We start from the raw sequence: 27,448 nt of genomic DNA on the forward strand, positions 1-27,448 counted from the left end.
TTTCGGTGACGGACATGATGATGATTTTTCGCCCGCAACCAACCTCGCCGACACCAACGCCGACAGCGGGCTTTCTGCGGAACTAGCTCTTTAACGCTACCGCGTTAAAAGCTCGATTTCTCAGCGCTGTAGAAGACCTGACGTGGCTTGCCGGGTCAGTTTTTAGCATGAAAAAAGCTTCCAAGATTACTCGTTCGTTTCCAGACTTGCAGAGATCCGGCCCATTGGTATCGCTACACATAAGCTTGCAACCACTTCGCGGGCAGTGCGCGACTAAATGCCCGGGCGACATAAGCAGTTCAGTCGCATGCCTGCGCTCCCTTAGTCTAATGTTTATACATCGACCCGTCGGCCCTATATACGATTTCACGCACGTGAGAGGAATTTTGTGGACGACGTCGTGTATGCAATTTTTATTTATCGGTATTTACTTGTTTGCAAAGCCCCTTCATTTTTAAAGGATCTGAGAAAAGCACTTTCGTGCCATGTTTTCTGGCGATATTTTTTAGGCCATGTGAAATTTCATCCATGTAGGGTGTGGGCCGTCTTGGCTGTGCCACGTGCTGCGTAGAGCCGATGCGCGTGGCTTTGCCGTTGTGTGGCCTGTAACTTCCTTATTACAGCACTTATTCAGAAAATTCATGCGGCAGCACATTGACATTGTACAAATGCGCAGTTATCGCTCCATCACACATTTTGGACCGCAGGGTCGTTTACTGGCCCTTTAAAAGGAGGAACCGGCGCGCTGCACCGGGGGATCAGCGCGCCGGTTCTTTTTTTATCACGCCAATTTTTTTTAGCGGGTGTTCTTTGTTTTGTACGTACATGGCCAATTGAAATAAACGCGTGGCGCTCTGATGCTAGAGTGGTCTTTGATTGTATCACGAATGACTCTAGCAGCTTTTCATTACCATCTTGGTTAAAACCGCTTCAAAATAAATGCGAAATATCAGAGCGCGTAGATGCCGCAGTGATCGCGTTTGTTTCCATCACCCCTGTACTAGCTATTGGATTGAGCGTTATTTCTATTGTTTTGTTTCTCTGCAGGAAAATATCTCTGCAAACTTGAATTGTTATAAGACCTTTTTACAGGCTAGTTGGTTCATATCATTGAGCGGGTAACATACTGCGCAAGCACGATATTCGTTCATTGGATTGCTCAGCTGCAGCTTTTGCTCACTGCTTGTGCTGTGCGCTATTTATTGATATTTTTCTTCACTGTATCGATGGAACCCTTCCTTTTATTGAGTCTCAAATTATGTTAATTTTTATGAATATAACGCACTGCTCTCTGTAACGCCTTTGGGATTTGAGGGTGACGAAATAAATAAATAAATAAATAAATAAATAAATAAATAAATAAATAAATAAATAAATAAATAAATAAATAAATAAATAAATAAAGTCACAGCTATCTCACAAGGGTGAAGCAATGAATGCGATAGCAACAAATTGGAACTTTATGCACAGAAAGGCTAGAGGCTCAATCCCTTCGGAAACGCAGCAGCTGCGGCGAGCGAACTGACTTTCTTGCTGTCTATGGCTTCAGTGCAAACAATGCGATGAGAACGCAATACATATAACGGTTTGAGCCGTTCGCTGATCCCCCTAAAGATACGCGCGCTACGCTCTAAATCAGGTCCTGGTTAAATGCTGGCTATATACAGGAAACCAGACGAAAAATTCCCATTCAAGCCATAGCGCCGATAAGACAGGGACCACAGAAAGAGGACGGGTGCGCTTCTGTGTCCTCTTTCTGTGGTCCCTGTCTTATTGGCGCCACGGCTTCAATGAACGTAACGATCCAACTAGCTCAAAAGTCAGTTCTATTGGAAGAATGTCCGGTTTCCTGGCTTTATACATCCCTTTACGCGGGACCTGGTAAAGATTGTGGCTCGGGAGAGCACTCCATGCAAGTCAAAGTAAGCATTTCCTCCCGGAGGCACGCAGTCACCCCTCTCTGGCTCCTATCTCCACGCGCCTTCTCCGCGACGAAAGATGGGGGCGGCGTTTCCTCTCGGCTTGAGCAGCAATCGACGGCGGCCCTCGCATGCATAAACTCGCACATGGAACATAGCACGCAGGGGGCGATGTGCCATCGATTTGGACTTTATGCAGACCGTCATGACGACGTCGACGGCAAAAATATTCCTAGAGTGCCCATAGAATTGCTATTGTCGTAATAAATAAATGATAAATGAGTTTAGTGTGAAGCATTGCGCAAATCATTGTAGTAGCCTGCCCAGGAGGGCGCGTGTAAAGGCGACAGTATTCTCATCTGAAACAGCAGGCTTAGTCCCATGGCTCGCACAAGGCCGTCTTAAGGCCGCACAGAGTGCGTCGCGTGTTTTAGCAGTGACGGTAATACCGTACTGTAAGTACGGAAATACCGCAGCGTCGTGGTCAGCACGCAGATTAAAAAAAAAAAAAAACTTTTGTTCGCCCGATTGCCTATTGCGTACGCTAGCTTGATGAGATTGCCAATGTGGCCAATAGAGGCCTTGTAGACTAAAAAACTACCCGCCGACCACTGCGGTACGCTATTACCGTTACTACTAAAACACCTTAATATAAGAGGTTTTTAGCTTGTACGCTATTCCGGTATACGCAAAGGGGTGTACGGAATACCGGGTCTCCGGACGATGGCGTCGACATCTTGTGACCCTCCGTGCAACCTCAATTATAGACACATTTGCATGTTTTCGCTCGACTGTCATTGAGGAAAAATATTTTAATAAGGCCACTCATTCAGTATTAGGACGCCGACAGGAATTTATTCCAGCAGAAATTAGAATGCAATAGGTTTCTGCAATAACTATTCTAGGCTTGTTTGGCCGATCTCAGCGTCGCCAGATGGCACGATCTATCCGGCCTCTCACGCTTACCACTACGGTATCCGGTATAACGCTGACGCGAAGTTTGCGGACAAACTAAAACTCTCTGTATATGGTTGTAGCCAACATTACTAGACTAGGTTAATAAAGTATTAAAAGGGTAATAGGTGAAAGAACCTGTAGCAACTGTACGAGCGAAGTCTGAGGACACGCGCGCGTTCGCCAGTACGAGAAATGCACTCGCGTAGAGCTGCTTGCGGCGCTCCCGCCATCTGGCGGCGAGCTAAAGCACGGGGACCTCCGCAATGTACGGTGCCTGCGGAGAGTTTGAAAACTGAACATAGTCTAGTAACGTTGGTTGTAGCGGCACCCATGGTGATATATTTTCCCTGCGCCGACTGTACTGAGCGATTACTTGTTGCAGTAAAGCTGTAAGTGTCTAATCTTTTCTCTGCGTGGTATAGATGCTTTGTGTGGCGACTGTGCTACCGTGATTTGTTTTAATGTTAACTCCTGCGGCAGCTGCACGTTCCTATGCAAACCAAACGAAATTCTTTGCGGGGCATCTGTTGGCATCTCCTTATTTATGGTTACGCTATTACAAACGCACTCTTTTCCCGCGAGATTTAGCTAAAAAATGCTTAGGAATTAAAACAGTGATAGCCAGTATTGAAACGACGTTTCAGCTCCCACGCGACAACCTTGTTAAGAAGCGAACAGGACTAATTCGAAGCAATGCGACTTGCGAAGCCTAGGAAAACAAGGGAGACAACAACGAAACCCAGGATTGAAGTTTTCCACTTAGTTCCTGATCATGTTATAAACTTTTGGCCGCTAGTCGGGTCATTTGTCAAAGAGCAAGGATGGTGCTTCTTGCCTGTGACGTCTGAAGTCTCCTTTTCATAATAACTGACTGCAGCATTTCGCTGCCTCATTGCCTCACTTTGTATTTTTCAAACACAGAAGATGTAATGAAGTTCGTTTCCTGTTACCGATGGCAGTAGTTGGTGAACAAAAAAATTCTGCGCTGGTCTCACCTTGGCGAGGACCTCAGCGACGTCACGCCCGTTGAGTAAAATGCCACCGCGTCCTGAGGTGGTACGGAAGCTGATATTCTTAGCGCTGGGCACCTGGAACACCATGTTGCCGTTGTCCAGCACAATCCGAGGCCTACGGAACGGGTAGAGAGTAGCGGCGTTATGCAGGTTGGTAATAATAATTTCTGATCTTTTACTAGCCAAAACAGAAAGAACTGATTAGAAGGCAGAGAGGTCGGTCTGAGCTAGTACGCTAGCATGCTACTCTGCAAAGAGAAAAAAAAGAGAGATGAAAGGTGATCATGGGGAGGACGAAGTGATACGTATATACAACAACCACATAACAAAGTGGTTTCGTTACAGTCTAGTGCCCAGTCCTGGGCTCTTAAGCAAATCTGTAACTGCCTTCGTAGCATTTCTTAACGCTGTCTGATAGCACAAGGCTGACAAAACACCACTTTTACTTAGTGTTACCCAGCCAATTCCTGCCAGCGTTGCAGCCAGCGTTTTTCTTTGTGACATGTGAAGCGGGCAATCACAAAATAGATGTGCTATTGTTGCACACACTTGGCAACGTTCACAGTTCGTGCTGTCTGCACGGCCAATGAGGTGTGCGTAGAGGCGAGTGAAAGCAACGCCCAGGCGGATCCGGTGCGCAAACAACAGTATGATTAGTATAAGGCAAGCCGTTGCGGAGGGCACTGGGTAACTTCGTCCACCTGAGGTTCTTTAGCGTGCCGTTCGAAATATTGAATAGGTATGCGTACGTATGTAAATGCAAGTGGTGCGCCTTTGGTTTCAGCAGCAACAAAGCTACCTCCATCGAAACGGTCTTGATAATTTCGTCCGAGAATTGAGGTGCTAGAGCGAGGGCTTGGGAACAATAGCAGACCGGTTTAAAGTCTCTGCCTGAAGTTTGTAATTTACTGAAGGCCTTAAGTAAGTGATGGTAGCAGTGCAGTTTTCGGCCCGCCATCCCCTGCCGCGTTCCATTGGGGAGCGGCGTTACACGGTCACTAATTTGATTAGGGGGTGCACACACGTTACTGGTAACTTTTTCAGCTTAATTGTAAAAAAAATATTGCTCATAATAGTTAGAACACTCTATTATTGGCTGTAATGAGAAAATTAACGAGAAGCATATGGTAGATCTCACGCACTCTGGGAATCAATTTAATGCGAAGCAGTCAGCGAGGAGCTGTATACACTACATTGTTTGGCTGAGAGATAAATCAATGCATTCGTGTCATGACATGTCATTCACAGTCGCATGTGCATTGTGGTATATACCATGCTAACGAAACTCATATTCTTTTATATACCATGCGTGGCTCGTCGTTTATGTTTGTCGTGCAAATGCCATGCCAATTTTGGTAAATATTAAGTTAATGAAACGGAAGCGAGAGCACTAAGATCGGAAATCATGACACACATGACATGTATGACTTTATTTTCATGTTGTTACGTGTCACTCATGTTCATCATACGCTCAGGTCATCGCATACCAATTTTTGCGTGTACCAAATTAATGAAACGGCCGAGAGAGCGCCAAGACCATGTCATGTAAATCATGACGCACATGGCAGGCATGGCATAATTTTCAAGTTTTGTGCTGTCACTCTTATTTGTCATAAACCCTTGCCATGGCGTGCCAATTTCCGTATCTATGAGGTTAATGGAATGACCGAGCTGGCACGATGACGATGTCATATAAATCATGACGTATATGACATCTATGACACGATTTTCGTGTTACCACCTGTAATTTACTTTCGTGATGCACTCATACCATGTCATACCAATTTTAGTATATATCAAGTTAATGAAACGGCCGTGAGGGCTTGAAGATAATTCCACGCAAATCATTAATTGAATTACATGCATGAAATGAGTTTCATGTTAGGACCTATCGTTTACGCTCTTCATACATTCACGTCATGCCACACCAATTTCGGTATACAGGGTGCCCCAGCAAAGTTCAACTAGAATCTAAAAATATTCCGACGCTCTCTATGACGACGCGCCGAAATGCACGTTACTGACTGCTGCATGGAGTAAGTCACATTGTATTTTGTGTTCTGCTTAATCACTTAATTAGGAAGAATAACTTCACCAACTTCTAAAGCAACGACACTAGACATAAACATTTCATTTCGAAAGTTGTATATTGTGTTTCAATGTACCACTTTCCCAATGGGAGGCCATTAGACTGTTTCTAATTTAGTATCAACTAAACATTGGTGTTTTCTGCTTGCTACAGATGCCCGTGAAGTACAAAAAATAATAAGAAAAAGTAGGATTTAGCTTTCTTTATGAAACCAACAGATTTCACCAAGAACAACAACATCAGATTTCGCAACAACAGATTTCAAACAACAGATTCATGTGTGTAATGAGAGCATCAATTTGAGATTCGTGAGTGTTTCAATGGACTTAGAATCGAGGTATATATGTTTTCCTTCTGAGCCAATGTTCCAAACGCGCCTGTGTGTTTTCACTAGCATCGAGTTGCTCTTTGTGTAACGTATGCGGCGGTCTGTCCCGGTTTTCTGCTTTTTATGCTGCTAATTACTGGCAGCGCTCTGTGAACAAGCATTATGGTCTAATCTGTATCCTTCGCTCCTCACCATGCAACACTCAAGAAATAAAAATGCGTGACGCCAAGGATTATCTCGGTTTCACTGCGGCTACGATATGAATGGTGTCTCAGTGGGATGTTGTGGCACAGCTCCGCGCCAAATTTCACTAAGCCGTCCCGCGCCCACTGCGGGGACTGAAACCAGGCGTACATGGACCTAAAGAACAAAACGTAGTTTGCCTAGCCAGGCGCATGCTTATGCAGACGACTCTTTCGAGTTGCAGGATGAGCGTTAGGCGAATGCAAGTTAACTCGATTATGAGGCAAATGTCCGCGATGAAAGAAGCTCTTTGCTGAATGAAGGGTGCCTTCATTCACTTTAGAGTACAGTCGTAAGTCTGCGTGCTCGCGTAGACATTTTCTCGCGTTGTGTTGGATTAATGCCAGGGGCTTAGGCCGAAATTTTTTTCGGGGGGGGGGGGGGGGCGGCACCTCCTTGACCTGTAGTGGGGGCCGGTCAGGCATATGTGTTCGAGTGTCATTTTCTCCTCTGTATGCTATGGCAAAGAAGAAAAAAACATTTTAGGGGGCACGGGCCCGGTGTTCACCCCCACCCCCCCGCCCCGCCTGGCTACGCCACTGATTAATGCCCACTGTATAAAGTGAACGTGCGCACCTTACGATGAAGACATTCCTCAATTCCGCAGCTAATCTCTGATGGCATAGTTTGGTAAAACAGAGGAGTCATTGGTTTGGTGCTGTTGCGCGTCTGTACAAGATCGAGTGTTTTGCCACTTGTGATTCAACCTGTTCATTGCCGAATAAACCGTACTACGGAGCCCACCACGGTGGCTGAACAATGGGCTCGTCACTGACATTTGCAGAGTGTCGTTCGTCTTAATGCGTTATTTCGCCCCACAGGCTGATGAAAGGATCGCGTGCAGCTGTTCCCACTGCTAGAGACCTGCGTGATATTAAAGCACAGCTCTTGCGTTCTCCTTAGTGCGTTTCACGTCATCGGCGTTGTCGGCTAACCGAGCGAACGATCTGTTGGCACCGGGAACAATGAAAGCGAGCTAACGCAGAGTGCAGCCGATGACGAATGACAGTGGTGAAGAAGAGAGTGAGAGGAGGAAAGGGCAGGTAAGTACTGCGAAAGCATGAGGAGGAAATGGAGGAGGAGAGCAGCGAGCGAGGGAGCACAGCGCCGCAGGAGCGGATGTTTTTCTGCATCGGCTAACATGCAAGGAGACGTGCGTTCGCTGTTGACTTTATCGGTAAGGTGTTTGGTGGCCACGTCCGTTGTCACCACAACTGAATGTCTAAAAGCATCTAATATGAAGCCCTGTATTACCGGAGGTCTCTCTGCGGCGACTGTTGTGAACCACGCCCACGCATCAATCCAATGTAACACACGACGAATTTGGTCACAGACACTGCATTGATCTCGTGAATCTTGACCCGTGGTGCGCACAAGTGTACGCCCCCTTCGTTCCTTCGCGTCGCATCTCATTCTAGCACTGCTGCGCACCACGTCACGCGATCGTTGGGATTAATGTAGCGTCTGTGAGCACGGGCAACATTAGCGGCTTCACCTACCCCTTTGCCACTACCGCGCAGTGAGCCCACTACCCTATTATAGTTCACTGCAGCCGTGGAATGGACATGCTGTATTTTTGAACGCGCTTTTTAAAGACCAGGACACAGTGGTGCACGCATAAAACCACAAACGAAATCACTGTAGTAGCTCAGTTGCTTGAACGCTTCCGTTTGTAGTTTTATATGTGCCTCACTGTGTCCTTGTCTTTATCAAGCGCGCCCAAGAGCTCTACCCACTTTCACGATGTGAAATCTGAAACACGGACAAGGCGCTCGTCCTGTGTACATCTCTTCATTGTCCGTGTTTTTTAGCGCAGCCATGCCTTATGTTCTAAATGTTTAAAACGAAAGGTGACCGTTTTCGAGTACCATTTGTATTCTACTATGGGAAAGCATTGTGCCGCCCGGGTACAAACCAAGGAGGTTAAAGGCTCCTTGGTACCAACCTTATCGACGTATTGAGAATAAGTTCAGAATGAGCCTCACATATCAGTTTCTTTAAGGTTCTCAACCGCAATAACTGCTTCTGTTTCCATCACGTTACGGTCGTGCTTTTCTCCCAACTTTGTTGCGCGCTTCTTCAATGAAGGAATATTTACTGAACGGCATATTCCGCATCATATTGACGGCTAACGCAACTCAAGGGCCGGAAAAGAAATATTTCTTGGATAGCCACCGGACGGTGTGAGTCGAGCACTTTCTGTGCGGTCCTAATTATCCTAATTTAATCACTTGCGTACATCATCTCTCGATTACAAAGCACCGTATATTGACAGTAGACGCTCTGTTGCCTGCTCCATTTCTATTCGTCACCATTAATTTACCGAGATTATCATACTTGAGCAGCTAGCGCAAAAAAGGAAGACACAAGCGAGAGACAGAGACGCAAGACGAGCGCTCGTCTCGCCTTTCTGTTCCTCGCTTGCGCCTTCGTTTTTTGCGCTACCTGCTCAAGTATGCAATCTTACAACCCGATTCTTGGCCAATCCCCCTGAGTGGGTGTGAGCCAGCAGTACAAGATCTACATCTACATCTACATCTACAAAATCGCCCATATTTCAGTTCCCGTAAGCGAGATTATCAGTTGATCGTTTAGTCACGTACATACAGTCACATTATTATGCAATACCGCTATGTCACTAACTTCAGCCTCAGTTCCTTCCTTCACAGTTCTTACTTTCCTCTCAGGTATGTGCGGCGGCCGGGTGATGGGGTATTACAGGAAATGCGCATTTAGTAAATCCCTCTCCTAATTATTGGTTCCGTATTTCGATGGGGGCAAAATGCAAGAACACTCCTGTACACTTGCTTTAGGCTCACGTTAAAGGACTCCAGCTGGTCAAAATTAGTCCGCCGTCTACTATGGCGTGCCTCACAATGATATCGTAGTTTTGGCACGTAAAACCTTCGAATTGAATTGATTTCGAATGGTTATCAGTTAGACGTCTTTCACGATTCCAAACTTTCTCTAAGGCAACCTGTAATTGATTTATTAGCGAGGTATTCTTATTATCGGATCATTTGCGCTGAGTTTAGTAATACAGTCCTTACAGCTAACGCCAAAGAAAGCACAAGTGAAAGTCTATGGGTTCACGAGACTCTCATCAAGTTACAACGACGTTCAGGCCAATTGCACTGTTGCTTCCATTTACTTGCTGTCTTTCGCTCGCAACTGGTTGTGCATGCTGACATTTGATTTACTTCACATATGGCTCACTTCCTCATTTGATTCACTGTAATTTACACTTTATTCACATTAGCATTTAATTCCCTGTTTATTAACGATTGATTTAATGGCATGCCCTTACTTTATTTCAATTTCATTCACATTTCATTCACCTTTAATTAAATTGGCTTTACAGTTCATTCACCTTATGCGCTAGTTATACCTTCTAATCATTTGATGCACCCAGACTAAATTATGTCACCCCTTTCTCCGCGGCCCCCTGCTTTTCGCACCTCAATCGGTGGTTCACTACCGCTGGTATCGGCCTGCCTGACTTTTGCCCTAACGTTCGTGTTCACTCCGGTGGACGACGGCTGTAATAGCCAGCCGTAAAACTATCATCATCATCAACGGGTATGTGCCACAGAACTTGGACAAATCCCACTACCCCCTACAGGTGCACTAAATATGAAGAAGGCAACAGTTAGTCGAAGGAATGGCTATCATCACGCGTCTGTGCCACAGAATTTGGGCAAATCTCACTACTCACCACTCGTCTGCTAAAAATGAAGAAGGCAACAGTTAGTATAAGAAATGGCTGCGAAGCGACGGCGGCGAGCCGAAGACCCCGAGTAGGTACGACGAAAGTAATAAAGATAGAGAAAGAGATAAATTCTAGGGGAAAAAATTTCTTCGCGGGGCGAGATTCGAACCTGTGTACAGACCATCCGAAGGCTAGCGGCTAGCAGAGCACAGCATAGCCTGTATAGTACAGTATAGCAAGTGGGTGGGATAGGGAAGTCAGGGTGAGGAGGACGGATGAGAGCGTGAGGAGAAGGGAAAGGAGGAGTCGAGAGAGTAAGGCATACCACAGAAAGAGAATGAGAGAAGCAGAGAGAACGAATGGCAGAAAGAAAAAGATGGAGAGAAAGATGGATGATCAAAGGAAGACAGATAAAGTTATGCAGAGCGAGAGAAAGAGATAGACCGAGGAAGCGTGAAATACAGAGATAGAGAGAAAGAAATGAAATATAGAAAAAGAAAGATAGAAATACCGGGAAAGAGGAAGGAATAGCCAGGGCGAGAGAAAGAAATAGGGAAGAGAGAGTGAAGAGCAGGAGAACGCTACCGGCTCCGCGGCTACCTCAGTCATCGCACCACTAGTGCGGAGCTGCCCTACTTTTTTAACAGCGAATCTGTTCTTGGTCGAGCCTTTCATGTCCGGGATCCGTGATGACGCTTGTGGGCATCATAAACGGGTATTCGCCACAGAGATTGGGTAAACCCCACCACACGCAACTTCTACTAAAAACGAAGAAGGCCCAACAAATGGCGTGCGGGTTATCACAGTCACACCGCTGGCACGTGATACTTTGTGGTTATAAAAGCTGGTGGATATATACTACCACCTCAAAGCTTAACAAAGAGTGTTTAATAAAGAGCAGCGATACAGCACGTCTGAAAGACTTGCAAAAAAAAAAAAAAAGGAATGCGTTAGGCTGGCGAATGGAACGCCACCAGCTTCGCTGTTTCATCGGTGTCCGCGAAGCGGAGCTGGTTGAAAGTTTCAGCTCATAAGCCATATCAGGCTTTCGCCTTAATATATTATGTACTCGTTCTGTCTTCTCATGGGCCGGCTAAATGTCGACTCGCTTACAACCCGATTTATTTTCCACGTATACGTTTTCTAGGTATATGTTTTGAAAACTACCAATAAGTATTTAAAGAGATGCATACAAAGAATAACAGTTTTCTGCCTCGTAGGCATAACAGATACTGAATGATAACACATACATTTTTTCTCCACTGGAACTCTTCTTGGTGTTATGTAGGAAATAACGGAAATATGGTATCGTCATGCGTGAAACATTCCTGTTGGAATCTTTTAGAACTGGCGCTGTAAATGTGATAACCACGTTCTACATTTGGGTGGGAATTTCTTGCACCTACCTAATAATACTAAGATGTTACGGCATATTAAAAAAAGTTGTGCAAGGTTACTCTAGGTATACTATCGCGACTACGCTCCTTTTCGGGCATTGTAAGAATAACACGTAGTGACCCTCATTTTAATCATGATCACAACAGCGAATGATTGATAGCTGATAACAATGAAAGTAATCTTTACGTAATACTAGCGTTGGTTTCATGTTCGGAAGGAAGGCAGGGAGGTTAGCCAGTTCTTAGACCGGCTGGCTACCCTGCGTTGCGGAAAGGGGGAAAGGAGAGTGAAAAAGAATGGAGAAGAGACGCTACAGATTAAAAAAGAAGAAAGAAAAGGGATGTAGATTGGCCGAGTTCGATTATATCAAAGTGAAGGTACTTCAACGGGGACGTCACTTACCGATCTCTTGACGAGTACTCGGCTGTGGTTGGAGATGTGGCGAGCATCGCAGCAGCCGCGGCGACGAAGGTCGCAAACCGCAGCCCTGCGTCCATACTCGCGGTTAGGCCGTGTCCCACTGACCGCTCAGTCCAGCGCTCGGTGCGCAAAGAACGCCCGCTCAGCTTCGAAGCTCGTCGAGTGGGCCGCAGCTGGGCCTCGTCTCCGATGCCGACGGTTACGAGAGCGCACCAGGCACCGCTTGCCGGCGGGGATATATGCTGGCCCGCCCCGCCCACCTCCGTCACCGTGGTGTCCATTGCGGTGTCCGCTTACGTCTATCTCTAGTCTGGAGGCCTGAAAATACCTCCCGCTCAACCTCATCGTGTAGCCGCCGTGGTTCCCCCCTCCCCCTCGCGTACTATAGTACAAAGCATGTGGGCGATCCATTCAAGAATTCTGAGCATCCTACAATACAAACAGCGTACATCTTTTACAGCGAAAGCTGTTATGAGATCACAACAACAGCCGATTTTGGTGTCTTAGTTCTCCGCCACCGCCGCCGCCGCGGCTGGTGTCCATTACCGCTATCCTGTACAATAAGAAAAAAAAAATATCCAGGATCGAGCCAGATTTGAAGCTATGCCACCTGCATTTTAGTCGGGTATTCTATTACAGAGCCACGCCTGTGCTTGAAGCTTATTCGCAAGAATATCTTTTACAGGCGTCATGTCTGGCAAGGAATCACATTAACTGATATAATATAGCGTGGTAGAAGAGTAATATAACGATATAAATGTAACAACCACGCGTCACACAGTGTGAATTGCGTAACTAGAGGGTGGTTTAAACATTATCAGCGATTACAAAGCGCTCATCCATAATTCGTCATCAGCCACAGCACCAACGCGGTGTACATAGCCTTACAGATGTGTGGTCGCCGAAGGACAGGCGAATCAGAGCTCCGCGCTTCCTACAGTGTTCACGTTGAGAGCAACTGCACGCATTTCTTAAAGGCTATACCGTTCTCCCACAGCGGGAAAGGCAAGCGAGATGGATGACAATTAGAGCTGTAGGCCAAAGATACACCCCGAAGCTTGCAGACTGTGTTAATGATAAAAATGGCAAAAACGATATGCGGCGGTGGTATTTAGCGAAAGTCTGTTTTAACCCTCATTTAGACGTAATAGTAGGACGGTATTTAGACTACTGAGTAAATAAACATTGCGTTAATTGCTAATCACGAAATTGAACTCCTGGCACTGTAGTTGAAGCTTAGAGCGTGGCTGGGTCCAGCAAGTGTGCACCATATTAGTTTCCTCGCGACGCTGTCGTTGTAATATGTGCCGCTAATCAATATCACAGGATGATTTGTGAGCATATTCTACGCGTAAGAGCTTCACGTAATCCCAAAGCAGTTTATTGCTGTACTGACAAAATGAAAAAAAAAAAAAAGGCTTCGTAGTGTAGGGAAATGATTGAAGTTTATTTAACGTCTGTATTTTGTTCATTAGAGAATATTCGATTTAAAGATATCAACTTCAATTTTTTTGCTCCTTTTGCAAGTGAAGTGTTTTAGTTATTCATTCTTTTACAAATCTTCGGTACTTATTAACGGTAACCACAGAGAACCAGCATTGCATTTTATAACGTTTTTTTTTTTTTTTTTTGCAGATGCGATGCGATAAGATTCAGTTTACTGCAGACCTTATTATGAGCGTGATGAGTGCAATCCGTTGCTGCCATCACCGTGGAGAAAGTGACAATATTATTTGAATCACTGATCCGTTGATTTCACGCCTAAATAGGACGGCTTGTTTCTCTTTAAGGTCCGATTCCCGGCATGGAACAAGGAAACAGTTAGGAGGAAGCATTGCGCAAATCGATAGAAGAAGGAGCAAGAAAGAAAGAAAGAAAGAAAGAAAGAAAGAAAGAAAGAAAGAAAGAAAGAAAGAAAGAAAGAAAGAAAGAAAGAAAGAAAGAAAGAAAGAAAGAAAGAAAGAAAGAAAGAAAGAAAGAAAGGAGAATGTAATAGACGTATCGCCTATACAACGTCTATTACATTGTACGTATCGGAAAATTGTTCGATCGCTGGATAGCCTAGGATGCGATGAGACTGCGCATGTATGTTGCCTATTTATTGTTGGGTTAACGCCCAGAACAATTCAGTTGGAAGTGCCGCTCGACCTCTCATCGTGTTCCTGCCTTGGTTGTGTGTGTTTTGATTCGCGGCTAAAATATGTCCATAAGTATATACCAACTAGGCCAACAAAGAGTCTTGTTAAAATCATTTTAACGTCCACCCACGCTTGTTTTACCTAAAGAATCAAATACGTAACTAATTCCAACCAACTACATTTTTGTAGTTCTATAATTGATCTCTTGCGTTTTTCTCCGTGATGCTGCATGTAATGCAATAAGACCTTTCCGTGAAAAATAGCACGTAGCCACTAATATGAAATTTCCTTAACGAGACGACGTGTGCGTTTTAATGAGTGACACCTGCAATAGGGAACCAACATGAAACCGGTAATTAGAGGGAGAATCCATGTAATAGCAAGTTATCCTCTCGCAGCACAATACAGCGTAAACTGCGCCCTCCAATTCGGCCGCAGAGCTCAGGTTCGTCTTTTAAGGGACACTGTAAAGATAAACGCTGAATTCTTAGATTTCTTAGATTTTAAGAAAGCCTTTAATGTGGTACCTCATTCTCTGTTAGTTGAAAAGTTGTTGTGGTTCAACATTTACCACACTGTCATTAATTGGATTAAAGAGTATAAAAATAACAGACGCCAAAGGGGTGCGATTGGCGGAGCTGAGTCAGGCGAGGTGGCGGTGTCATCTGGTGCGCTCAAAGGCAGCGTCATCGGTCCACTTTTGTTTTTAATTTATCTGAATGACAAAACTGCCGGAATCTCGTCTCATGTGCAATTATTCCCTCACAATGGCGTCTTATACCGCGTTATCCAATGAAATAATGACTGCTGTGCTCTCCAAGATGATTTGAACATGATTGCAAAATGGTGTAAAATATGGCGCGTGACTTCACGAAAAAAACTGTGCATATGTCTTTCCCTAAGAAAAAGAAGCCAAACCATTATACTTCGAATATACAAGGCACTCAACTCTCGTCAGTAGCTGAATTTACAGATCTCGGGGGGTATTTTGCCCCTGATCTTTCATGGCGCCGCCATATTGATTATGTATCACGGAAGGCTTCTCGATGTCTCCGCTTCCTGCACAGAAATGCAAAAATTTTACCTCTCCAATGTGAGAAAGTTGTGCACGAAACGAACGTACGGTATGTATTGGAATACGCCTATTGCGTGTGGGACTCCTGGATACTGACCTACATAGACAAATTAGAGCGGATACAAAACTGTGCTGTCCGTTTTATACGCACAGTGTGTCTATACGCGTAGTGTGTCCGCTAAACATAAAACACGACCTTCAGTGTCTTCAGCAACGAAAAAGGAAGCTCCTTCTGAAGTTCTTTCATAATATATAACACAGTACGACTGGCATAGATCGTGGCTTATATTTTTCAAGACCTGAGCATATTTCCTTACGCCTTGACCACGCACAGAGAATAAGGGAAAAAAAGATGTAAAACAGAATACTTTATGATGTCTTTTTTTCCCGAAAACGATCCGTGACTGAAATACATTGCCACAAGATGTGGTTACCACAATACATTGCCACAAAGTACGTCGAATGATGCTTTCGTCTTTATAACTATTTTGTGTATAGTGCTCTGCTAGGGACGCAAGTTAGCGCAATGATTGTAAAGTGGTAAATTATTCGTTTGTGTTGATCTCCATATGTGCCTGCTACCTGTACATTTATTGTTTCCTATACGTTGCCTCTGCACTCCCCCCCCCCCCCCCCACAACACACACACACTGTAATGCGTGCGGGCGCTGTGGGTATCGTGACAAACAAACAAACAAACAAATAAATAAAATAATAAAATAAATAAATAAATAAATAAATAAATAAATAAATAAATAAATAAATAAAAGGTTTACACTGGTTAATTATTGTATGAGAGCTCGAGTGCCATAAATTTGGTAAACATAGGTTCATAAACGGACAAACAAATGAAGACCAGTGTTTCGGTACTCAAAAAAAAAAGAGACACACACACACACACACACACACACACACATATATATATATATATATATATATATATATATATATATATATATATATATATATATATATATCATCATCATCATCATCATCATCAGCCTGTCTACGCCCACTGCAGGGCAAAGGCCTCTCCCATGTTCCGCCAATCAACCCGGTCCTGTGCTTTCTGCTGCCACGTAATACCTGCAAACTTCTTAATCTCATCTACCCACCTAATTTTCTGTCTCCCCCTCACGCGTTTGCCATCTCTTGGAATCCAGTCAGTTACCCTTAATGACCACCGGTTATCCTGCCGACGTGCTACGTGCCCGGCCCATATCCATTTCTTCTTCTTGATTTCAACTATGATGTCCTTAACCCCCGTTTGTTCCCTGACCCACTCTGCTCTCTTCCTGTCTCTTAAGGTTACACCTATCATTTTCCTTTCCATCGCTCGCTGCGTCGTCCTCAATTTAAGTTGAACCCTCTTTGTAAGTCTCCAGGTTTCTGCTCCGTAGGTAAGTACCGGTAAGATGCAGCTGTTATATACCTTCCTCTTGAGGGATAGTGGTAGATTACCAGTCATGATTTGATAATGCTTCCCGAATGAGCCCCAACCCATCCTTATTCTTCTAGTTATTTCACTCTCATGGTTCGGCTCCGCGGTTACTACCTGTCCTAAGTAGACGTACTCCTTTACAACTTCCAGTGTCTCGCCACCTATCGCAAAGCGATGTTCTCTGCCAAGATTGTTCCACATTACTTTAGTTTTATGCATATTAATTTTCATACCTACTCTTCTACTTTCCGTATCCAGTTCAGTAATCATGAGCTGCAATTCGTCTCCCGCGTTACTCATCAATGCAATGTCGTCAGCGAATCGTAGGTTACTGAGATACTCTCCATTAACTCTTATCCCTAACTCTTCCCAATCTAGGGCCCTGAAAACCTCCTGTAAACACGCGGTGAATAACATTGGAGAGATCGTGTCTCCCTGCCGTACGCCCTTCTTTATTGGGATTCTGTCGCTTTCTTTATGGAGGACTATAGTGGCTGTGGATCCGCTGTAGATTTCTTCCATTATGTTTATATAGGCTTCGTCGATGCCTTGATTCCGCAGTGCCTGCATGACTGCTGATGTCTCCACCGAATCAAATGCCTTCTCGTAATCTATGAAGGCTATGTATAGGGGTTGGTTGTATTCCGCGCATTTCTCTATCACCTGATTGATAGCATGAATATGGTCTATTGTTGAGAATCCTGTACGAAATCCTGCCTGGTCCCTTGGTTGATTGAACTCTAATGTCGTATTAATTCTGTTAGCAATTACTTTTGTAAATAGCTTGTAGACAACGGAGAGTAAGCTTATGGGCCTGTAATTTTTCAGGTCTTTGACGTCCCCTTTCTTATGGATCAAGATGATGTTGGCATTCTTCCAAGATTCTGGTATCCTCCCCGTCGAGAGGCACTTCGTATACAGGGTGGCCAGTTTCTCTAACATAATCTCTCCACCGTCTTTCAACAGGTCTGATGTTACCCGATCCTCACCAGCTGCTTTGCCTCTTTGCATTCCCTTTAGGGCTTTCTTTACTTCTCCTGTCAATACTGGTGGGATGTCATATTCCTCTGCGCTATTACTCCTTCTTACGTTATCATCCTGACTGTCTCGGGTGCTGTACAGATCCCTGTAGAACTCTTCCGCTACCTCAACTATTCTATCCATATTGTTTGTGACCTTGCCTTCCTTGTCCCTTATTGCATACATCTGATTTTTGCCTATGCACAGTTTTGTCTTCATAGCTTTGAGGCTTCTTCCGTTCTTTAGAGCATGCTCAATTCTCTCCATATTATACTTTCTTATGTCGGCTACTTTACGCCTATTGATTAACTTCGAAAGCTCCGCCAGCTCTATTTTGTCTGTTGCATTTGAGGCTTTCATAGCTTGACGTTTCTTAATGAGGTTTTTCGTCTCTTGGGATAGCTTACCAGTGTCCTGTCTAACGACTGTACCCCCGACTTCCACTGCACACTCCTTGATGATACTAGTCAGATTATCATTTATTGCGTCAACGCTAAGGTCGGTTTCCTCGGTTAAAGCCGCGTACCTATTCTGAAGTGAAACTCTGAATTCCTGAACTTTCCCTCTCAGAGCTAGTTCATTAATCGGCTTCTTGCGTATCAGTTTCTGCCGTTCCTTCCTCACGTCAAGTTGAATTCTAGATCTTACCATTCTATGGTCACTGCATCTGATCTTGTTAACTACTTCCACATCCTGTACAATGCCCGGGTGGCCGCACATTATGAAGTCTATTTCATTTTTAGTTTCGCCATTAGGACTCCTCCACGTCCACTTACGAGTAGCCCGTTTTCTGTAGAAGGTATTCAAGATGCGTAAATTATTGCGTTCTGCAAACTCTACTAGTAACTCCCCTCTGGCGTTTCTAGAGCCGATGCCATATTCTCCAACTGCATGATCTCCAGCCTGCTTCTTGCCTACCTTTACATTAAAGTCGCCCATCAGTACAGTATACTGTGTCTTTACCTTACTTATTGCTGATTCTACGTCTTCGTAGAAGCGTTCAACCATTTGATCATCATGGCTGGATGTAGGCGCGTAGGCCTGTACCACCTTCATCTTGTACCTCTTATTAAACCTAATTACGATACATATCACCCTCTCATTAATGCTATAGTATTCCTCTATATTGCCAGCTATATCTTTATGAATAAGGAACCCCACTCCTAGTTCTCTTCTGTCAGCTAAGCCACGATAGCATAGGACGTGTCCGTTTTTCAGCACTGTATAAGCCTCCTGTGGCCTCCTAACCTCACTGAGCCCTATTACATCCCATTTAACACCCTCTAATTCCTCGAATAGTACAGCTAGACTCGCCTCACTAGATAAAGTTCTAGCGTTATACGTAGCCAAATTCAGGTTCCAATGGCGGCCTGTCCGTACCCAGAGATTCTTAGCACCCTCTGCTGCGTCGCAGGTCTGACCGCCGCCTTGGTCAGTTGCTTCGCAGCCGCTGGGGACTGAGGGCCGAGGGTTAATTGGTGTATTCATGCGGGAGGTAGTGGCCAAGTACTACACCAGGGTGGCCAATCCTGCTCTGGTGAGGGAGTGCATTGCTGGCTGTGGTCGCCAGTGAGGCTGCACCCCAGGCCTTTTTTCACAATTCCATCATCACGCGGATTTTTTTTTTTTATAATATAAAGGAAGCATTAGCTGAAAGAAATTACCCGCAAAGCGCTCTAAACAAGGTCTACAACAAAGTGTGTCAACTACACAGAAAATCAGCACTTGCTATAAGAGCCCCTAAAGCACAGCCCAACCACCCGCTAGCATATATAACAGAATACTCAAATGCACTCCCAAACTTGCGCTTGCATGACCTTCTAAGAGCTCCTCGAACTTTGCACCTGAACTAACTTCATTTACAATCTGCAAAGAGCACGAGAATTGCGCTTGCATGACCTTCTAAAAAGCTAGTGCATCACGCTTGAAAACAAGCGATTTCTTAGTGCAGCCGAGTTTCCAGTGGCGCTGCCATCAAAAGTGAGCACTGTCCTGTACTCACTGATTACGTACCATACATTTGTACACTTGTGTTAAAAAAAATATGCCACATGCTTCTGTATACATTACATTGTTGTATTTATAGTTGTTCTACCGCATCTCTGACCTTTCCCATTTTACCAATTAAAAGTGAAGCGCCCATGTGGTCTCTAGCAGAAGAAAAGCACAAGCCCCTCTTTCCGGCCAAGAGCTCCTCGAACTTTGCACCTGAACTAACTTCATTTACAATCTGCAAAGAGCACGAGAAAGGAGGTGCCTGCACACTGACATGAATGGTGCTACTTCAGTTATATTTCAGGGACTTTAGGTATGGCTGCTTGTTGGCTGCACATGCTACATGCTTTGCATGGAATGCCACACCCACATCAAGAATGCCTAAATAACTGGTGACGTCGCAGTAGAGTGCAACAGAAATCGTGCTTGCATCCCTGCCTGCAAATTTAAAAGCTTCATGACTAGAGCTTTCGTCTATGCTGCCAGTATGTCGACTTCCAAGCTCGGCAGGCTTTTGCTGCTGATCTTCCTGCCACGAACTTAAATTTCATTTCACGCATGCTGCTCTGGGGTCGGGGCTTGAGTGCAATTTTTTCGACACCTGATCTCCATGCCTAGAGGTAAGCTTCTCATGAGAGCATGCCAACTCGCAAGCTAGGCCTAAAGAGCGCCAACTGCCTCATCTTCAGCGGCTGCAGGCAATCAGCGTTTTGGGTTGGTATCCACGCAACCAAATTGGGCATTCAAAAATGCAAATCTTGCAGCTTTCCCTTGGCACAAGGCCGCAATCTTGGCATCATCGTAAAGAGGAGAGATTGGAGCTTAAGGTAGCCACAATGCTGCATTTCTCAAATGAAAAAATAAAACCAGCTCCCTTCAGAGTTCCGTTTTCTTAGCTTTGAGCTCCATATTCTTTGAGCTCAATTTTCCCAGCTTTTATTTTTTATGCAGTTGCTGTCAGTCATCCTAGTGCCCATTTTACAACAAATAAAGACATACAGTCAATCCCGGATATATCGAACTCGAAGGGGACCGCGAAATAGTTCGATATATCGATAATTCGAAATACGAAATATGCGTATGCAAGGCTTTAATTAAAGCCTGCAGGCCTCGACACAGTTTTCTGAAATCGTAAAAAGCGCGAACATGACGATTCGCTCACATATGCTAAAGAACAAGGCGAGAACTTCTTTTGCAAGTTAGCGCACTTTATTTGGCATGAAAAAAGTCAGTCACTTGTCTTGCTTCTTGCGCGCCGTGAATTCATCAAGTCATCGTCAATATTATTGAAGCTTTTCAAATAAGTAAATTCAGCACCTTCCGCCACAACAGCGGTGATCGACGATGAACGCTGATGCGAGCTCTGTAGCGCGGTAAAGGGTTTAGCAGTGGCAACGGCGGCGGGCATCTTCAAACCGCACGGGTCCATTTCCGCAGCACCAGCAACGTCAGCTATGATCTCGGCATCGATGCAGTAAGAAACAGCTACGTCGTTATCTGCACCGATGAAGTCACTCGCTGTGCTCCCGACCGATATGGCGCCCGGAAACGCTAAGTCGCAAAATTCACTGACGCACCGTACGCCGTAGTCAGCGGTCATGACGCGCCCGAAGTCGTCACCTGGCACCAAGGCCCGTAAGGAAACAGAGCGCGACGGTGCTTTACTTGAAGTCGTTCCAAGCACCGGTCATCATTTTTATCGCTACGAGCGGGATAATGCTTATTCCGACTCCCGAATGACGATTTATCAAGAACAAAGCGCAAAGTACACATTCTGCAAGAGACAACGCTGCACGAAGAAACATTTCTCCGCCGTCGACATGTTGGCGATACCGATGGCACTTGTGGCTTTGCAGACGGCAGCCGCTACTTTCGCGAGAAATGCGAAAAAAGCGTAGCCTCTGAGATCAGCATTTTAAAACCGAAAACACAAAATACGTCACGAGGTTGCGGATCTCGAAGGCCATGCTTTGCGGGCCTGCATGCCATCGTGCGCGAAGAGACAAGGAAGGGAATGCAAACGTTACAACAAGGCTGCCAAGTCACTTCGAATTCTCAATTTGGTGCCCTTGGCAATCGGCCTCTTTGAAAAACACTAGCCCATGCGTTAAAACCTGCGGACCCCGCGTCAAATATACCGGTGAACTGACAAGCGCTGCGCAACCAACTAGATCAACGCAATTTCGTCACCTGTGCGCAACGAGGGATTGGAAATTACAAGAACGCGGCCGAAAAATGATCAGTAGTTGTTAGGAAAAATGCACTTTCTGGGCTTCGGCGCGGGGCAGCGTTCGATATAGCGGATGTTTCGCTGTGCGGGAGTTCGATATACGTGCACACCAATTCCATACTTTTGCATGGGAAATTCAAGGGGATTTCTCAACTGTTCGATATAGCCAATAATTCGATATATCCGAGTTCGATATATGCGGGATCGACTGTATAACCATTCCGTTTCTTGCACTTCAATCCTGAAACGTTCGCAACTGCCGTGAAGCTGTCCATATTTGTCTGCACATCATACAGATTTTTATAATTGGCTTTTTGGAAAAGCTGCTGGTAAGACAAAATGTACAGGCAATTTCAAATTTTCTTTTGTGTGCTCATTTGAACATAAAAAAATAAACCAATAGCTTTACAGCACAGAATAAGCTCTTACGAATATCCTTATGCAGATATTCTGACGAGTTGGGTTATTCGTCTTAAGCGAAGTTTTTTTTCATTGAGTCTATGGGAAACCAAACAAGTGGTCCCGTGTTGTTCAGTATAAGCGAGAATTCGTCTTAACGGGAGTTCACTGTATTCGGACTCGGCGGTTCCCGCCGAGTCCGAATAAACGGTCGGCGACTGTATTGGGATAAAGTGGCGAAATTTGGCATGCAGAGGTAATTTGTTATGCTGATATCAAAACTGAAATTGGTTTTGAGATATGTCGTAGTTCTTGAGTTACAACACCTCATAGACTCTCATTGTCATATATATATATATATATATATATATATATATATATACATCTACTATAGCGTTTGTTTGACCTAAGGAAACTACGCACGATTTTGTGTATGGCGGAACACCATACTATAATTATGTAGCCACGCCATGCTTTTCATGAAAGTGTGTCCAATAGCAATTTTCTGTCATTCGGTCATCTCTGCGGGAATGTCATTTTCAAGCTATTTTTTTTTGTTTAAAACGGTTGCTAGAGGGCTACACCCTACGCAACGTGTGTGCGTTACGATCTTCGAATCAATGGAGGCAAACGTGCTTTCTTTCGCTACGTAGGGCGGCACGTGACTCTGCAAGTTAACAGAAATAACTCAATTGGTGTTTTAAATGCGAAGCATTTCTTAGCGAACCTTTGGCACTTTGAGCGTTTCTATCTATCTATCTATCTATCTATCTATCTATCTATCTATCTATCTATCTATCTATCTATCTATCTATCTATCTATCTATCTATCTATCTATCTATCTATCTATCTATCTATCTATCTATCTATCTATCTATCTATCTATCTATCTATCTATCTATCTATCTAGCCGCCTACGTCTGGGTGCTCTCATGATCGGCTCCTTAACTTGGTGTAAACCAAAATTGGCATGGGAGGGTAAGAGGATTTGACGAATATGACAGTCGGGTGATGACGTGAATAACGTGAAAATCTTGTCGCGTACGTCGTCAAATCCTTTCCTCAAGACACGTGGGGCACATACCCGTTTACCACGTTCCGCGGTGTACCGGTATGCGCCACGGGTGATTGACAGTTTATATCTACCCAGGAACGGCGGAACGGAAATGAAGGAAACAAGTGTTAATTTTAAGGGCTCGTTTTTCTTTCTTACACACTATATTAATGCGCACTAACAGACAATAATGCCAAGGAAAGTATAGGGGATGTTATTAGTAGTAAATGTAAGGTAAATGTGAAGAAAGAAAAGTGGACGAAAAGATGACTTGCCGCGGGCAGGGAGCGAACCTGCGACCTTCGAATAACGCGACCGGCGCGCTGAGAGTGCATATTCGACATATTTCACAGATGGTGTCGAGCCATCTGCCGTACCTGCCAGAACAACGACCACGGGCGTCGTTCTCCAACGTCGTCAGCTCTCACCGCGCTTTGCTACCATCGGGTTTCACACACTTGACGCGTTCACCATCCGCCTTGTGGTGCTTACGTCAACCAGAAGTGCGCCGTTCCGTCCCATAAATCAGAAACAAGAAAGACCTTTCTTCCTTGGCCTTGAAACAAGCAGCTCTGGACTGTTTGCATACTTTTTGTGCTGACAGAATTCACGTATTCACGGATGGCTCTACCACCCAGGCCAGCTCCACCGGCGCCACCGTCATCCCATACGAAACATCAACCTCACCTACAAACTTTGTCACGTGAGCACATCGACTGGTTCGGAGCTTGTTGACCTGCGAGGTGCCGTTGATTATATCAAGCAACAACCGGCTGAGCGATGGGCAGTATTCTGCGACTCAAAGGCGGCTCTACAATGTCTTTCGTCGGCACTTCGTCGCAGATCGTACGAACAACTTCTGTGGGAGATACGAGAAATGCTGCACTATGCGACTGAAAGAGGACACAACGTTGTGTTTCAGTGGATACCAAGTCATTGCGGTATCTCCCGCAACGACCTCGCCGATTAATCTGCCAGAAATGGACATGTAGAGACGAACCGTGTTTCTATACATAGGCGTATCTCCCGGGGGCGGGGGGGGGGGGCAAGAGGGGCGCTAACCCCGCCACTGAGAAATGTTGGGGGGGGCTCCGCCCCCCCACTTTCGACAGTTGTTATTGTCGGCTGCATACTGGGAAACTAACAAGTCAGGCAAAGTTTTACTTGAACGCAGCAATAACGTAAATATGTAATAAAATTTGTACTACGATTTGGCTGTGACGACTGTCCTCCGTGTGTCATGACCACGCACTGTAGGCTACCTGCGGTGCGGGCTGCCTATTCCACGCTTGTGCGTCTTGCGCTCGAGCATTGCAGGGGAGGCGATCGCTCAGCAGGGGCTCTATTTACGGCAATCTGTCATGATTTTTTTTGTCCTGCCAGGCCTGAAATTTAAGTATAATCCGCGACGCAAATATGGGCGGGAACCAGTAAACGTTTTATAGCCCGATCAAACGCTCTCCTTTTCCAGGAAATTCAGTTTCTTTGAAAACGAATAGCGTCGCCACTGCTCCAAATTCAAGCTGCTGTGAGTTGAATGTGCAGAAGTGTCCTGTATTTTGGTTGTGCCTAGCCAGGACAGCTAAAATAGATTCCCACTTTAGTCTCCGATTAGCCTGCTTTACATTGCTTATCATATGTTAGCCTGCAGCGATCGCCGCGGCTTGTAACAAGGCAGTGGACTCGAGCACGTGGAGAAGTCCAGCTTTCAAGTTTGCCCCATAACTTGATCTACCTCACCAGGGAGACGATCAACGTCCACATTTTCCTGGACTAAGAAGTGTGCCTACCTGCAAAGGATTGTGTCTGTTCCTAATAATGTTTATTTCTCTCTCTACCTCTTTGCCAGCAATGATGAGTTCACAGAGAGTTGTACACGCGCAAAAACAGCTCAGCATCGTTACACTGCAACTGAAAGTGTCTATGCATACATATGAATCCATCTCGCCCGCTGCTGTAAGCAGCCGCTGCCAATGTGATTGGCGGGCAGCCTTCTTTAAATTACGTTCAGAAAGAGACACTGTCTGACTATTCAAAAAAAAAATGTTATTATTCAGCACAGTAATGTGCTGCTTATTGTGCACACTTCATTTTAACGCCGCGAGTTTGCGCAGACTTGTCGTCGCGTAACAATTGGAGGCGATTTTACGGCACAGTGAAAAGTTTGACGAATAGCGAAGAACGAATGACAAACAATTCGCCGTATTGAAAATAGTTCACTATTATTATTTTTTACGCAGTCATGCGTACGTGGTAATTACGCGGTGGATCACTTACGCGTCATTTATTGTGTAGTCTTACGAGCAGGTGCTGTGAGCATGACCCAGAAAATTTTGACCAATCATTAACAGCTAACGACCTATACGGAAGAAACAATTCGGGGTAGGTTAACGTTGTAATCGCCCACATTTTTCAAGAAAAATTTAAGCTTACATAGTTTACGTAGGCTATTTACTCAGAGGAACCGGAGGGGAGGAGTAAATGACCACTTCACCGCTTTTCCGTCCACGCCCCACCCAAGTTGGGAAAACTAGGAGGGCAAGGAACTACACCTAGTATATAAATTCGTAGTCATTTATTATCACAACTATACACAGCCAGCTCAATGTGGTTTGCTTAAGTATTATTCGACTGAACTTGGTCTTCTTCTTCAGAAAATCTTTATATTAGAGGGCTCTAACAGTAAAGAAATTGGCACTCGGCTTATCCTGAAGACTTCTGCGAAGTACCTTGCTTCGTCAGCCACATGTTTTGTTTAATAAGTGAGAATTTAAGGTACTAGAGTCATAGCAGGCTCTATATACTCATCGTATCTACAACGCCAAACTAAGACTGGGGAGTTTGCTGATGGAATGCTCAGATGATCAGGTTAAGTTTGGGTGTACTTTTTAAACTTCGCGGTTATAGTTCCAAAATGTTATTAAACACTGCCGTGTTGTCGCGGTATACGGCGGCCCATCTTGCACAATCTGTTTGTGCAGATTCTTCCTTGATTACAGTTTTGAAAAGCAAGTCATCTGATCAGCTCTATGAATATAAATAATCGCCTGAAATCAAAGCTGTCCATCTACACACACAAACACACACACACACACACATACGTATATATATATATATATATATATATATATATATATATATATATATATATATATATATATATATATATATATATATATATATGTATATATATACATATATATATATATATATATATATATATATGTATATATGTATATATATATATATATATATATATATATATATATATATATACATATATATATATATATATATATATATATATATATATATATATATATATGCGCGGCGGACAGAGTGAGCTACGCCAGCCCCCTCACTCGCGAACGAGTTGGTACGCCACTGTTTCTATACCGTTATCTAGGATTGATGCGGCTCGATACCTAAGTAAGCTGGCGCAGAACATGACACTGCAAAAGTGGCAAACATCACAGTTCACACACCATCGACTGTATTCTCTCGACCCATCTCTACGACTGCGTCTACTACCTGGTCTTTCCCGGGAGGAAGATACAGTGTTGTTCCGTCTGCTTCTGGGTGTAGCATTCACCAACGCCTACTCATTTAAGATAGATATGGCCGACAACGCCGAGTGCAACGACTGGGCCTTTGATGAAACTATTGAGCACCTTTTGTGTTACTGCCGGACGTACGCAAACGAGAGGCTTCACCTCAGCACTGCACTAAACGAAATGGACGGAAGCGCGTTCACTGTCGCGATGATATTGGGACCATGGGGCTGCTGATCGCAATTCCGAAAGGCAACGAAAGCGCTGTTGCATTTTTTCAAGGATACTGGACTGATTCGCCGTTTGTGATATCAAACACGGAACTGTTACGTCGGCTGAAAGAGTGACTTTTCTGTGCTCCTCTCTAACTTTCCTTCGCGCTCCCCCTTACCCCATTGCAGGGTAGCCTACCGGGCTCAGCCCTGGTTAACCTCCCCACCTTTCTTTCATTCTTCTTCTCTCTCTCTC

General features: G+C 44.7%; 1 protein-coding gene across 1 annotated transcript in view; it reads right to left on the bottom strand.

Annotated features, from left to right (window-relative positions):
• The window catches only part of LOC119394421 (cubilin), a 230,161-nt gene extending 217,897 nt beyond the window's left edge, over positions 1 to 12,264 (bottom strand). Inside the window, exons 1-2 of the mRNA XM_037661722.2 lie at positions 12,059 to 12,264; positions 3,872 to 4,004 (exon numbers count right to left, since the gene is read on the bottom strand). Of these exons, the coding sequence (XP_037517650.1) occupies positions 3,872 to 4,004; positions 12,059 to 12,153 (228 nt within the window). The 5' untranslated portion in view covers positions 12,154 to 12,264. The remainder of the gene's footprint in view (positions 1 to 3,871; positions 4,005 to 12,058) is intronic.
• Positions 12,265 to 27,448: the final 15,184 nt, after the last annotated feature.

The sequence above is a fragment of the Rhipicephalus sanguineus genome, chromosome 5, assembly GCF_013339695.2.
Source record: "Rhipicephalus sanguineus isolate Rsan-2018 chromosome 5, BIME_Rsan_1.4, whole genome shotgun sequence".
Taxonomy (NCBI): domain Eukaryota; kingdom Metazoa; phylum Arthropoda; class Arachnida; order Ixodida; family Ixodidae; genus Rhipicephalus; species Rhipicephalus sanguineus.